Source organism: Salmo salar, chromosome 19 (genome assembly GCF_965601325.2).
Source record: "Salmo salar chromosome 19, fSalSal1, whole genome shotgun sequence".
NCBI lineage: Eukaryota > Metazoa > Chordata > Actinopteri > Salmoniformes > Salmonidae > Salmo > Salmo salar.
Genome location: NC_138309.1, coordinates 60,237,695 through 60,253,281, shown reverse-complemented (window position 1 = coordinate 60,253,281; position 15,587 = coordinate 60,237,695). Strand labels below are relative to the sequence as shown.

Below are 15,587 nucleotides of genomic sequence, written 5' to 3'. Positions count from 1 at the left end.
TTAGAGCTATTTATAACTCAAATGTCCAGATCAACCAGTTCACGTCAGCTAATGTTTTTTTAGCTATTTGTTTTTCAGCCCATTGATTTTGTTGTAATGTTTGAGTCACTGAAATATCACATGAACACATATAAGACACAGCAAAATGTGTATAATAGCAGGAAATTAGGTCTAAGACTGCAAAATGTTCTCTCCGCCAACAAGAGGGGTGTGAACAGTGTGTCATGAACAATGCTCGTGTCCCTAGAAATAGAAGTGGCGCAGGGGGGCGCGGGATGTTCCCCAATGCTGGAAGGGGGGCCCCGAGTGAAAAAGTTTGGGAACCCCTGCTTTAAGAGAGTCATGAAAATACTGTGGAACAAACAAGAAAGTCAGCATGGAGAAGTATGTACTGGAGGGTTCTACTAAAATAACCCAAGACCAAAATATTTTGGATGTCTTCCAAGTCTCAACTTCCTCAACATTGTGTCTGTAGCGCAGCCCCCATATGTATTCTCCATTCACTTACCTCTCATTGTTAGTCACCCAGTCATTTGTCTGATGTGCGGATCTTGAGTAGGCATAGTGAACAGAGATGGGTATGACATACCTTTTCCTGATATTGGCAGGTAAGCCCCCCCATCTCCACCAATTAATGGTGCTACCAGTCTTCTGCTCTGTTTAACTCTGCATACAATTGTTTTTCTGTTATATTATGACCAAAAAAAAAATTATATTATGACTAAATATATACTATATAACTGAAATTGTGAACTGCGTGCACTTTTTCCTGTGGATTTGTAGATTCCTTGGGTTGAATTCAGTATTATGATCAAATGTAAATATTAAATAATGATAACTTTAAATGACAGAGGGTGAATGACAGTCGCCTATTCAAAGGCATTTAAGGGTGTTTTTTGCGGTTTTTGAGAAAATAACTAATTTAGATGCAAAATGGATATGAGTCAGTAACAAGGTTTCCATCCAACCATTTAATTCAGATGAATGACCTAATGCATAAAAAACAGTTATGACAGGCAATTTTCTCGGTATTGGATCAGTTTGGGTCTGTAAAATGTATTATGCGAATATTGGTGGTGGAAAAGCCTTAACGCACAAATATTGATACAATAACCATCATATCAAAGTAAACTTGGAGTGACGGAGGATATGTTGCGTGGTCCTACCACTACTACTCAGGAAAGCATGCAGTTTATTAGGGTATTATTCTGGTGACATGATGATTGATAGAAAAACCATCATGAAGCAGTAAGCTTGGAATCACACGATGATGTTGTAGCCTACTACGACATGGAAAAGCACGCAGAGTTTATAGGCAGATGGAATAAGTTACTTATTTCATAACTTCATAACTTATGGTGATTATGTGCATGGTGATGAGCTTCATGCAAATGTTCAATAAATATCGAGGGTAGGCTATCATGTGAATGATGCTGTTGATATGATGATCGGTTTTTGGCTGGTAATTTTTTTTAAAGGATTTTTATTTTATTCATATCCCATCGTTCAACCTCCCCTGTCCGCTGTCAGCTAACTGTTGTCTATAGAGCATGCGCCAAAACCAGATTGCGCATGTATGCTTTTTATCGCAACAGTTTTAGTGGAAAAAACATCCATAGAGTTGAAAATGCAATGGAAACACATTAAACTTCAGTTACTATTCCATTTAACCCATCTGAACAATACAGTTCTCTTGACAGGGCATATTTGAAGTCCACATCTTTTGACTCGAATTCGTATAGCGCCTCATAATCATCACATCTTTCCCAAACATTCGGCTACTGTTACAGCCCTCCCTTCTATTAATTTTCAACTCTACATTTCACAGCTTTTCTCTTATTGAATTAAACTCCGACATTGTCTTTTTTGCCTCAGTGGATCGACGTTAACTTTTTCTGCCCAAGTTCCCAAAAGCATTTAGTCAATTGGCGTGTATTTGACGCACGCAGTTAGGCCGTAAAGTTTAGGTTTATGCACTAAAGGCAGATACAAATGAAAGAAAACACTCAATGTTGCATATAGATATTAATTGCACAAGAATTATACATTTATGGATTTTTTTATGCATTGTTTTCTCTTAATTCAACCCGCCCGACCCTACCCGCTCGTCATCCACACAAGATTTAATTACCCTTAACCCTCCCCATGGATATAACCACGGGGACCGCGGCTTATGAGTGAATCCGCGTATCACTAGCAGAGGGAAGATAAATTACTTACACCAATGATGAAAGGACTCATATCTCCCGCTTCCACTCTATAAAGTGCCTTTAAAATTGATCTTCAAAATGACCTCGTAATTACTTCTGGAGTTGATTCTACATTTAGTATTAATTTCTAGGCCCTGAATTTCTCATTCCATTTAAAAAAGGTAGGCTGCCGTTTGGACAAGAAACATTATATCACGCTGCATGTGTCCACAGTTGCACATTTTAGTACAAGACGGATATTTTCCAAACTCTATAAGATAGAACATTATCAATTTATAAATCTGTTGAATAAGATATGATAATGGATATACAAAAGGATAAAGAAGGGTGCATCAATAATATGGGTAGCTATAAGATAAATTAAACTATAACAAGCGCTACAATATTTATTAGAATCATTATCACCTTTATTTGCCAAATACATTTACAGTGCCCATCATAAGCATTTACCCCCTTGGATTTATTTAGTATTTTATTTTTTAATCACCATCCTCAGATCTCTAATCACAGCCATTCAACTCCGTAACTGTTTTAAAATTAACATTGGCCTCAACAAAATCCTCTCCAGCAACTGAGTTAGGAAGGACGCCTGTTTCTTTCTAGTGAATAGGTGTATTGATATACCACCCGAAACCGAACAAATAACTTTACCATGCTCAAAGGGATATACCCATCTACCAATCGGTGCCCTTCTTCTCGAGGCATTGGAAAAACTCCTTGGTCTTATTGGTAGAATATGTGCTTGAAAGTCTGTACTCCACTGAGTGACCTTAAAGATAATTGAGTGTGTGGGGTACAGAGATGGGGAAGTCATTCAGAAGTCATGTTAACCCCTATTATTGCACACAGTGTGAGTCCATGCGACCCATTATGTGATTTGTTAAGAAAATGTTTTCATATTTTGATGTCTTCACTATTATTCTACAATGTAGAAAATAGTAAAAATAAAGTAAAACCCTGGAATGAGTAGGTGTGTCCAAACATTTGCCTGGTACTGTACACATTAGTAAGTATTTTGTGTAGAGAAGTTAAATAAATCACAATTAAATCCCTAGCACAGCCCCCACTTTGTAAAGCAACAAAATGTTCATTACAAAGTAAGAAGGTCAGTTCTGGTGACTTTAAAAAAATAAAATGATCTAAAATATAATTTCCCCCTCCAGAAATAAACCCAATAATTTATTGGTCCATATTATCAGGCAGGTGTTATTTATCAATAAGCATTATCACCTTCTGTAGCCTAACTGATGCAGGATAGTGGCAATAAATACATTGGCTGAGAGTTTTCCATCTGCTTTTACCCCATTGCAATCACAAACTCTAAACTTTAGCTTGTTGCTAATTAGCAACATACTGATGACTTGAATGTCCCCAAAAAACATTCCAATGTCACTCAGCCAAGGATCATGTACTATGAATATAATGTAGGCCTACCGGTTACAGCTGACCCGTGTTACATTTAACCCCGGTCTCCCCCTATGCATTCAACACCGTTGGCGCCATTGGCGAGGACTAACTAGCATAAACCATGCCCCTGCTAAAAACTCAGGTTCTAAAATGGTGCAGTTCCCTAATCTTTTGGAAATTATTAATAAGTAACAAAAGAAAGCTCTGTGATACCCTCTTTTAACAGTGGCCATCAAAACTGCTTTCAAAAGGTGTGTTTTCCCACTACTGCATTAAGAATGGTATACAATGACGGGGCATGCATTCTCTCCCTGTGCGGCACCCGCAATTTGAAAGTGCCTTGAGAGGAATAGTATTTTCTCACATAGAACACGACAAGCTGACCAAAGTATTCTACTGGGGTTATCTGACTTTGATGTTGCTTATTCGTGTTGTTGGCTCAGGAAAATTAATTGTGGAAAATATTTTTCATTCGATATTTCAAAATGTGCATAACCAAAGGCAGCTAGTGGGGTCTCAGTTCCGCCTATCATTCATTTGGATCATAGGTCGCAGGCACCCGGCCCAGTTTAACACCTGGATACGGATGAAACGCTACCACAGCGTAGAGAGAAGGGGAAGTGCGTACAGAATTATGTAAAAACAATTGTATTTTCTTTTTTTTTACAGTGTTTTCTGTTGTGGTCAAGAGTCAGCTCAAACCCCAGGGTAAGTACACAGCGTTTACAACCCTACACACAACCAAAGATATGTATTTTTCACTTGAAGCCAGAAACCATACACGCCCTCCTACCTACTCCGCCGCCCCCCCTCCACCCCAAACCCCCCCGCCTTTGTATGCTTCCGCCCACTATTTTGCACAATATATCAGATAGTGAGATAAAGGCGTTAGCCATTATAGCAACTTACATATCACTTTCAAGTACATGTCTCAAACGCTGCTGCCTGTAATCTACCTCTAGGTGGCAGCATAAACCTAACCTCTGAGACTGCAGTTGGCCAATTCACTGTCACTCCGATTTACAGTAGCCAGCAGTGACAAGCATAATATTGTGAGAATTCCTATTTGCATCAAACGGTTCTCTCCTCTGTATCTCTTTTCAGTTTCCATGGCCCCCACATTCAAGCAAGTCTACTCTGGGGATACAATTATTCTGAGTTGTGACAACAGCACAGGTAAGGTAAAATGGTTCTTCAACACGACTGAGGATCAAAATCAAGCCAACAAGACATGGAGCATAGGGGCTGTCTCCGCTAAGAACTCCGGCTCATATCAGTGTGAGAACAACGGACAGAAGAGTGACAACTTCATCATCACAGTTCTAGGTAAATATACCATGCCAACTCCCGAATGCCTAAGCCTCATGGATATATCATTTCAGCTCAGTGGCATAAAATGTGGGTAGTTTAAATTAAGCAGAGAATTCATAAATTAACAGATATGGCAAAATAGTTTGATATAATAGTATATTTCTGGGTTGTACAGACATTTGGCCAATTATTACACTTTTTTTTATACAACTATTGCTGTGTTCAAAATGCATGTGTCATATACATGCCGTTTGTATTCTCAACCTCTCCCCTTGCTTTACTTTTGAACCTTCCACTCCACTACAACCTACTCTGGACTGCATCACAGAGTACCTTCCACCTGCCACTCTGTCACTCAAGTCAGGGGAGCCAGTCATCAACATAGATGGCTCAGTAGTCCTGGAGCTGCTGGTGGAGGAGAAGAGTCTGTTTGGATGGTGCTGTTGGGTGTACAAGGGTGGGAAAGTACATAGAATAAAACTCAAGAAAAGTCTGACCACCAACCAAGTGTTGACCTTTCAACCCTACAAACTGAAAGACAACATCGCCATCTACTGGTGTAGTGACGAGACTAACCTGAGGAGCACCCCCCTCACCATCAAGACCTCAGGTAAAACAACCATTGGTGGCTGTAATGTTTCCATCATTTCAAAGGAATTATGGGATAAATATGAACTCTCGAATTCATGTTTTGGCAATTGATCATCTCAATCCCAGAAACCCAGGACTAAAATATTGTGTCACGTGCTCATACCACGATTAGGAAGAATTAAAGCCTCAATGTCAAAGTGTTAATGGTTACAGTACGCTCTGTGTCACACCTCCGAGTTTCAAGTACATGTGTTGTAGCCTAGGCCTAGCTTTGACGCAAGGGCGTTTTCACACCTAGTCCTTAGCTATAGTTCCAATCAGAGTTCGATTATTTGTTACATTGTATTTATTTACATTTGTTCAGCTTCGTTTCACATTGCCAAATGTCAAACGAACTAAAATGCCTAAAACCACGGTGTCATGCAAGTCTATTGTTTGTTGAGTTCATTGTTTATTGGAGAAAAATTCTCATGTTAAATTAATCTATGATTATCAAAAAGCAGCACTTGTGTCCCCCCAAAAAAATTGGGCTTTGGTCTTCAACAACATGCGGTAGCAAACAGCGCAATAGCTGCTCTAACTGGAAAGTAAGTAGGCTATATTCTGTAGCCTATTGGTGCTTTCAAGACAACTGGGAAATAAACAACAAAAACTAGGTCAAATTATGATGTCATTTATCTTCAGGTCGGAAAGTCTCTAGAAAAGTGCCGTAATTGTAGATTTGGAATTCCGAGTTGGATGACCATTCAAAAGATTTTTCCCAGTCGGGGCTCGTTGTTTTCCGGGGTTGCAAGTTATCTTGAATGCACTGAAGTCGGAAGTCGAAGAATGATTGCATTCAAACAACAAATAATACTGCGCGCTCCTGGTAATTTTCCTGTGTTTGGTCCAGACTGCGTTCTCATCTGCAGCGAACTGCACCACCGTACGAATAGAATCGGACCTAGATCACCCTTTTTGAGCCAAACACGGTGTGTTGTTCACACCAGTCCAAACAAAGAGAACTTAGGGGGGAAACCAATTATGTACATAAACCCTGCAATGCTGAAATATGTGTTGGCCAATGAGAGGCTTTGAAGCTAACGGCCGGCCATATTGGCACTCCTCCTCAGAAGAAGAAGCAGTCCTCCAGGAATGATTGGAATTTTACAGCATTTCAATTCAATGTTTCAAGGAAACAATTACACATATTTAAGTATTTTGTTGTTGTAGTGGGGACAGTAACATTAGTACTTTATAAAAAACTTGGAACCTACTTTAAGGAAAATGTTTTCATACTTTAGCATTTAAAAAAAATGTTTAGCTCACATAATATAATTAAAACATATACATTAACGAGTCTGTAGAATAAACGTGGCAAAAATAAATGTAGACATGAATAAATGCATTTTTACAAAATATTTTTTACATGGTGGGGGAGTGCCAAGATGGAGGCTAGTCTGTTATCTAGTGAATATATACATCATTGGGGGAAATGAGTTCGGAAAAACCACTGCAAAACAAATTTGGTGTGAAAGTCCCCCAAGATGCTTTTGACTCCAGCACAATGCCAAAAGTCTCTATAACTGACTTGTCTAGTTAAATAAAAAAAATGGATAAAACCCGACTGCGAAGAATTCACCAGGAGGCACAAGCCAATTGTCATGAGAAGACCAAGCCATGAATTAAAACAAAAGCAAGAAATAGTCTAATAGCAAATTACTTACTAGAGCAGCCACTTGTTGCCAACGTTTGTTTTTGACAGCTGGGCATGCAAAACATGGTCGACAGTATTTGTATTTATTATGAGCTGCTGCCAAGCCATGAAGTAGACATTAAGTTGCATCAATTTAACAATAATTAAAGACAAAATGTATATTTGTTAAAGTAGTCCTATACTTAAGCAATAAGTCCAATGCAAAGACCTTTTGTGTGGCATGTGCTCAAGCTAAAAAAGAGAACCAAAAAAAATGTTTCTGCAACCATGGTCACAGACTTGTTGAGCAATTATTACAAGAATAGGAAGGGAAATCAGCACAATCTGATGAGTAAAGTGTTTTGGGTAAACTATTTTAAACTGGAAAATGCTACACTTATTAACAATGACCAACACAATTCCAGTCAAAATAGAAGATTGTAAGAAATACTGTAGCTTACCATTACTATATTTGCTGCCACTATCATGTATTCCAGTGGTTTGCAAACTTTTTTACCCGTGACACCCAAAAAGGAGTGGTACAAAACTTGTGACCTCCCCTGCATACACATGCATGTGTGCACACGTGAACATGCGGGCACAATTTGGAGCTGAAAGTCATTCATGTTAGCAGCCAATATCAAATAGGGATATATCATGTCACTTCTCTGGAGTCCAAAATCATAAGGACTACATGTAGTGGTGGTTGCATCACGCATTCACTTTGGAAGGCAGCCTGTCTGCAGTGCTCATTGCCAGCTATTGTTCTGGAGGAAATAAAACAAGTTCTTTCTGGACACTAATCTGGATATGTGTGCCATTGATCAACAATCAAGACACCTACGTTTTTGGTTCTGAAACATAGATGAGAATTTCACAACGACTTGCGGGCAAGTGGGGTCAGAACAACAAAGACAAAAAATCTATAAAAAACATTTTGGGGGAAATTATACTACCACAGAAAAGGGTTCTTACTGTGGAATGCAGTGTTTGGTTTTCACCAGGCATAATGGGACTCATGTCATCCAAAAAGCTATACTTTTGAATCATCTGTTCATAGAACATTCTTCCAAGAGTCTTGATGATCATCTAGGTGCTTCTAGGTGCTTTTTGGCAAACTTGAATTTTTGGATGACATTGGTCCCATTATGCCTGGCGAAAACCAAACACTGCATTCCACAGTAAGAACCCTTTTCTGTGGTAGTATAATTTCCCCCAGTTGAGAACAAGTTCTCATTTACAATTTGGTTGCAGTCATTGCAGCTAAAGGTGGCACAACCAGTTATTGAGTGTAAGGGGGCAATTACTTTTTCACACAGTGGAATTGGGTGTTGCATAACTTTGTTAATTCAATAAGTATACATTTTTTGTTAACTCAGGTTCCCTTTATTTAATATCAGGTGTCGCTTGAAGATCTGATAACATTCAGTATATAATATGCAAAAATAGAGAAAAGGGGGCAAATACTTTTTCACGACACTGTATAAATCATGGAAAGAGGTGCAACGAGCTTTCAACCGTCCTACAGGAATCTTATTTTTATCATCCATTGTACATACAGTATGAAGGGGTTTAAGCCACTATGATTAGACAGAGGTTTTAGAAACTGAGCACACTTGAAACTTCAATATGTCAATCAATTATTTGAAAAGGGTACTCTAAAATCATTAGAAAAACTGAGCTCTGAGTTGAATATCCTCTACCAAGGTCAGACTTCTTCAGAGATATATATATATATAATATATATATATATATAATATATATAAGCCCTCTATCCAAACACCCTAACCGGATAAGGTTACAAGGCACCCCCTCAGGCCATTTTGCCAGAGTTCAGTAGAATCAATACACTGAGAAACCAACAATTAACCTATACAGGGCTTAATCAACTATGAAACAAGATAACACATTTATTCTTAGACAGATGTGTGAAGGTGAACTTCATCAAGATACTGTATAAGTGATGAGACATGGTTAGATATATTCTCTGAAGCTCATAAAGTTACCAATGCAAATTCATGGAGGTGGCTACCCATGTACATATTTTTTGGAAATGTCAAAAATTCAACAGCTTTTCGGTGTCAGTTTTCAATATGATTGATAAGGTGTTTGGTTTTCAAATGCCCAGAGATCCAATGTTAGCCATTCCTGGATCCAAGTCGGACATTGTGTTAGAAAGAAACAAATATTATTTGTTACAAATATTTTTCATTGCAGCTAAGAAAACTATTACATTACGATGGCTCCAGAAAGAACCTCCCAACAGATGAGGAGTGGATCTCAATTATAAGAAGAGTATACATCATGGAAAAAATAACATTTAGATTAAGATTAAAGCTAGATCAATTTGTGGACAGATGGTCAAATAATGACTGTGAACATGGAGATTCAGTGGGACTAAGGGTTCTGTCTGATCAATGATCTCTTCCTTTTTATGGACTTTAGCCTACATGTACAGTGCATTCAGAAAGTATTCAGGCTTTGACTTTTTCCACATTTTGTTACGTTACAGCCTTATTCTAAAATGGATTAATTACAAACATTTCCTCATCAATCTACACACAATACCCCATAATGACAAAGCAAAACAGGTTTTTAGAATATTTTTCAAATGTATAAAAAAAAACAGAAATACCTTATTTACATTAGCATTCAGACCCGTTGCTAGGAGACTTGAAATTGAGCTCAGGTGGATACTGTTTCCATTGATCATCTTTGAGATGTTTGTACAACTTGATTGCAGTCCACCTGTGGTAAATTCAATTGATTGGACATGATTTAGAAAGACACACCTGTCTATATAAGGTCCCACAGTGCATGTCAGGGAAAAAAAACAAAACAAAAAAAAAACTCAAGCCATGAGGTCGAAGGAATTGTCCGTAAAGCTCAGAGACAGGATTGTGTCGAGGAACAGATCTGGGGAAGGGTACCAAAACATTTCTGCAGCATTGAAGGTCCCCAAGAACACAGTGGTCTCCATCTTTCTTAAATGGAAGAAGTTTGGAACCACCAAGACTCTTCCTAGAGCTGGCCGCCCGGCCAAACTGAGCAATTGGGGGAGAAGGGCCTTGGTCAAGGAGGTAACCAAGAACCTAACGGTCACTCTGACAGAGCTCCAGAGTTCCTCTGTGGAGATGGGAGAACCTTCCAGAAGGACAACCATCTGCATCACTCCACCAATCAGGCCTTTATGGTAGAGTGGCCCGACGGAAGCCACTCCTCAGTAAAAGGCACATGACAGCCCGCTTGGAGTTTGCCAAAAAGCACCTAAAGGACTCTCAGACCATGAGAAACAAGATTCTCTGGTCTGATGAAACCAAGATTGAACTCAGAATGGGGCAAAGGTTCACCTTTCAACAGGACAACGACCCTGAGTACACAGCCAAGACAACACAGGAGTGGCTTCGGGACAAGTCTTTGAATGTCCATGAGTGGCCCAACCAGAGCCCGGACTTCAACCCAATCAAACATCTCTGGGGAGACCTGAAAATAGCTGTGCAGCAACACTCCCCATCCAACCTGTCAGAGCTTGAGAGGATCTGCAGAGAAGAATAGGAGAAACTCCCCAAATACAGGTGTGCCAAGCATGTAGCGTCATACCCAAGAAGACTAGAGGCTGTAAACGCTGCCAAAGGTGCTTCAACAAAGTACTGAGTAAATGGTCTGAATACTTATGAAAATGTGATATTTCCATTTTTAATTCAAGCTATAGGCACCAAACACACTTTCACATGTTCAGGCTATCCTATCAATAAATTCTTCACAATTTAGCATGCGCACCACAATTATTTGGCTTGCTTTAGGCTTAAACGATTTAAGCCATTAACACGAAACCAACTTCCAAATATGCAGACTGCTCCAACTTAAATTACTTGAGAAAATATTTTTGCTAGCATTTTTTTGTACTACAACAATATTTAAATTAGCTACCAATGTATTTCAATGGCAAAAAAGGGCCATAGTGTCAGAATGCTCAAGGAAGCAGGAGGGTTGAAGTCAGGCGCAGGAGACACAAGTCCGTGAACACTGTTTTTTTAAATAATCCACGCTTGCCAAAAAAACAGGTAGGGCAGGGCAAGGTTAAACAAATACCCATAAACAGCCCGAACACAGCGTAGGGACGCAACCCAAAACACACTGCCACAAAACCCACAGGCAGAAGGGAGAAAAAACACCTGTTCCCCAGACGTACAACCTGACGAAAATAATCACGCACAAACACAGACATACCTTGCTAGACTAAATAACCCCCCCTACTAATAACTAAACCAAAACAGACTGACCCAACTTAGATTGCTTGCATTTAGATTTTTTATGCTATTTATACTGTTAAACTATAAGCATTTAAACTTTGCGTAAATGAACATGGGATTGAATGAGACCCATAGAAATACAAAGTTAGTTAATCAAAATGGTCCTGCTCCTTTGCCAATAAAGCTATAGGCTTTATCTGCATAAAATAACTCACCAACAGTAACTCTTGAACCGTTCAAGCTAAAGACACCAAACCAACGTTCTCATGTTTAGGCTATCCTAACTTCAAATTATTTAAAATCGTTAGAAATTATAACGATATACATTTGCATAAAATAACTCACTAAACAGTAACTTTTGAACCATTCAAGCTAGACACCAAACCAGCTTTCACATCTTCAGGCGATCCTAATTATTTCTAATTCTTTAACATCTTTATAAACTATAAACTACATTTTCTTCAGGAAAAGTACTTTTCTAGTTTGTATTTAAATCCAGTCAAGCCATTCCTCAGTTTCTTTCCAGTTGTGTGCGTCCAAGTGAAGAGTAGGTTTGTTTCCTATATTTCTTGTACAGTATATTCTAGTTAAGTCACAGCGTTTTGAGATGTATTGGTTTAATAGGTTTATCCTAATCACCTTGACCTTTTATGCTATGCAACATGCTCATGATGCCTCTCCTTTGTTGCAGAACCACACACAAACCTTTACCATATCCAACCACAAATCTTCAATAAATATGTGAAATGTGTCTTCTGCTTACTCTCGAACCTGGGAAAAGTACTCACCCAGTTACCTACCTTGGGTTCCTGAGCCAATTTCTTTGCTACTATACAGTATGTCTGCATCAAATGATAACCCTATTTTATCTGATCCCTCCCTTCTCACTTTGCAACTATGCCCTTTTTTTCTTTTCCTCTCTTCCACCTTCCCTGTTTCTATCTGTCCTCCAGACCGGATCGTACTGATGATGATATTGCCTGGGCCTGCTCTTTTGGGGGAGAAACTGAATCTGAGGTGTGTTGTGTTGGGGACCGACCGAATTAGCCGCACTATATTCTACAAGGATAAACAGACAATAAAAGACAGTTCCAGTTCTTCTTACGTCATCGACAATGTGACCGAGTCCGACCAGGGGAAATATAGCTGTCAAGCCACCTATACGCGAAGCGACAAAGGAAAGCCAAACACAGTCAACTCAACTCAACAAGAACTGATTGTTTCAGCACCCCCTATGAAGGCAGTTCTCTCTGAGTCCGCCGGCCTGTCCTGCTCATGCTCCAGCTGCCCCAATGGCGCCTTCTATCACTGGTACTACAAACAGCCCGATCATCAGTGGCTATCTAAAGGCACCCACAAAAGCTACACAGATGTCATGTCGGCTGGTAGTTACGCATGCAGAGCAGTGTGGAAAAACGGGAGGTCTGCACTAAGCAATATCCATTATTGTGAGTTCCAAACAAATGAGAGAACCTGAACATATATTATTTTAGCGTGAATATATGAGAGTAAATTCTTGTTGAAGGACATGCCTGATAGAAGTTTGAAATATTCACATAAAAGTTAGTTGCTCAAGCCAACTCTGCTTAAGCCAACTTTGAAGAGAGAGCATCATACAGTGTAGTAGGCCTATGATGGGTTTTTTATTTTGTGATATACTTGTCAGCAAAAGTTAACAAAGTTAATAAACCTTTAGAATTGGACAAACCTAACATTGATCATCTTTCTGCTTTACTCATAATGACAGATGACGTCGACACTCCAGAGATAAATGTGCTACTGATCACCATTGGGGTGATCATCTTGGGGGCTGTGCTGGTCATAGGAGCCATATTCATGTATTGCAAGAGGAGGACTGGTGAAGGTAAGCCTACAACTGATACCCTCAGTGTGTGTTTTTGTGTGCACACACATACATGTTTGTTTAAATGACACGTAAGTCTTTTACATGACATCAATTGTTTACCATTCAAAAGTTCTTCATTTAAAATGTATTTTCTGTGTTTGTCTGCTAGAGGCCATTTACCAAGATATGCCCCTGATGACAGTGAAGTCTCAGGATGGAGGAGATGGGGGGTACGAGGAGCTCCACAAAAAACATGGTACCAAGAGAGAGGGAGAGTACGACACCCTGAACACAACTCCAGCAGAAGCAGCAGGAGGAGAGAAAACAGAGGGAGCGTACGAAGCGCTGAAGAAAGCGGAAGGAAAGGAGGAGGAGTACCACACCTTGGAGGAAGGGGCGGCGAAAGGTGGGGATGGGGGGTATGAAGCGTTGAAAAAGTCCCAAGATGGGGGAACTGGGGATCTGTACCACACCTTGGGGGAAAAGGGGGGGAAAGGTGGGGATGGGGGAGATGGGGGGTATGAAGCGTTGAAAAAGTCCCAAGATGGGGGAACTGGGGATCTGTACCACACCTTGGGGGAAAAGGGGGCGAAAGGTGGGGATGGGGGAGATGGGGGGGTATGAAGCGTTGAAAAAGTCCAAAGATGGGGGGGAACTGAGGATTTGTTCGATGCTTTGGGGGCAGAAGGAGGCAAAGAGTGAGATGGAGAGTTTGAAGCATTGGAGAAGGCTAAAGAGGGGTATACCGATCTCTGGGAGCAGAAGGGGGAGAGGAGGAAAGTAGGCCTAGATCTGAGACAATAGGAAGTCCTGTAATGACAAGAGGAAAGGTGGGGTGTAGGATCAGTGGCGTAGCGCAGTTTTTCAGGGCCCCCTGCAAGGTCCAAGCAAGGCAGTTTTATAGCTAAGCTCATGCTATTTGACCCATTTGCCATTAGGCTGAAAGAAAGGTTTGCTGTTTTAGAGCTAATTTCCTGCTATTCTACACATTTTGCCATGAGTCTGAGAGAACAGTTTGTAGTTTTCAAGCTAATTTCCTGTAATAAAAATAAATAATTCCTCCCGAGTGCATCGCAGTACTTGAGGCATCACTACAGAGCCAGGTTCGATCCCAGGCTGTGTTGCAGCTGGCCGCGACCGGGAGACCAAAGAGGCGGCGCACAATTGGCCCAGCGTCGTCCGGGTTAAGGGAGGGTTTGGCCGCCCGGGATGTCCTTGTCCCATCACGCTCTATCTACTCCTTGTGGCGGGCCGGGCGCATGCACGCTGATGATGATTGGCAGTTGTGCGGTGTTTCCTCTGACACATTGGTGCGACTGGCTTCCAGGTTAAACAAGCAGTGTGTCAAGAAGCAGTGCGGCTTGGCAGGGTCGTGTTTCGGAGGACGCATAGCTCTCGACCATCGCCTTTCCCGAGTCCGTACGGGAGTTGCATCGATGGGACAAGACTGTAACTACTAATTGGATATCACGAAATTGAGTAGAAAAAAAATAGGGGTAAAAAAAAATACAAATAATAATAATAATTCATGTCTTATGACGTGTACATATGCTATCTGGGAGGCCCAACCTTCGGAGGGTCCCCAACCCCCCCAAAAATGTAATAATTGTTTATTTTTTGGTTGTGGGACCCCTACCTTGCAGGGGGGGGGTACTATGCTAGTGTGTAGGATAATGCTTTTATCACTGTAATGTGTGAAATGTTTAAAAGGAGGGATTTCAATACTTACTTTTCTTTGTAATTTTTGACATTTTAAGGATTTCTTTTAGACAGATATCAACTGTAACATTGAAAGTTTTACACAAAACTTTGTATATGTTTTGGTGTATACATTTGAGCTTTAAGGCAAAGATGCACTGTTCATTAATTAAGCAGTTTCTCTTTTTTGGGTTACGAATTAAACCGAGTCTGTAATGTTTATAGAATGTATACAACATATTATGCTTTAGTTGCACAGTATCTGAGATATCTAAATGCAATACTCCAAACTGTATATTTATGTAATTTACAGTGGGTGGTAGTGTAACATTGGTAATACATCATTATGATAAATTAGTTTGCTGAAATAAAGTATTAGCATAATCAATTCTTGTGTTGTTTTGTTTGTTTTGTTTAATCAGTTGTTTGGATCCCACACTCAGATTGAATCGGTATCATTTTACCATGGTACTTTGGTGTATGTTGGTGCAGGATCATCGGTGCTGGAATAATGTTTTTTTATTTTATTTCATCTTTATTTAACCAGGAAGGCTAGTTGAGAACAAGTTCTCATTTACAACTGCGACCTGGCCAAG

General features: G+C 40.0%; 1 protein-coding gene across 1 annotated transcript; it reads left to right on the top strand.

The window, feature by feature from the left end:
* Window positions 1–503: 503 nt before the first annotated feature.
* Window positions 504–15,379, top strand: LOC106579241 (uncharacterized). The gene is made up of 7 exons (XM_014158961.3): window positions 504–608; window positions 4,287–4,325; window positions 4,722–4,943; window positions 5,257–5,538; window positions 12,401–12,895; window positions 13,195–13,311; window positions 13,463–15,379. Exons 1-7 carry the CDS (start codon window positions 575–577, stop codon window positions 13,915–13,917), a joined length of 1,644 nt encoding a protein of 547 aa, XP_014014436.3. The 5' UTR covers window positions 504–574; the 3' UTR covers window positions 13,918–15,379.
* The last annotated feature ends 208 nt before the right edge of the window (window positions 15,380–15,587 follow it).

Excerpts from the sequence above, each read along its gene's own strand:
- LOC106579241 (XM_014158961.3), top strand. The coding sequence starts at position 575 with ATGGGTATGACATACCTTTTCCTGATATTGGCAG. Across the intron at positions 609-4,286 it reads CCTTTTCCTGATATTGGCAG|TGTTTTCTGTTGTGGTCAAG; the intron begins GTAAGCCCCCCC and ends TTTTTTTTACAG. Across the intron at positions 4,326-4,721 it reads GAGTCAGCTCAAACCCCAGG|TTTCCATGGCCCCCACATTC; the intron begins GTAAGTACACAG and ends ATCTCTTTTCAG.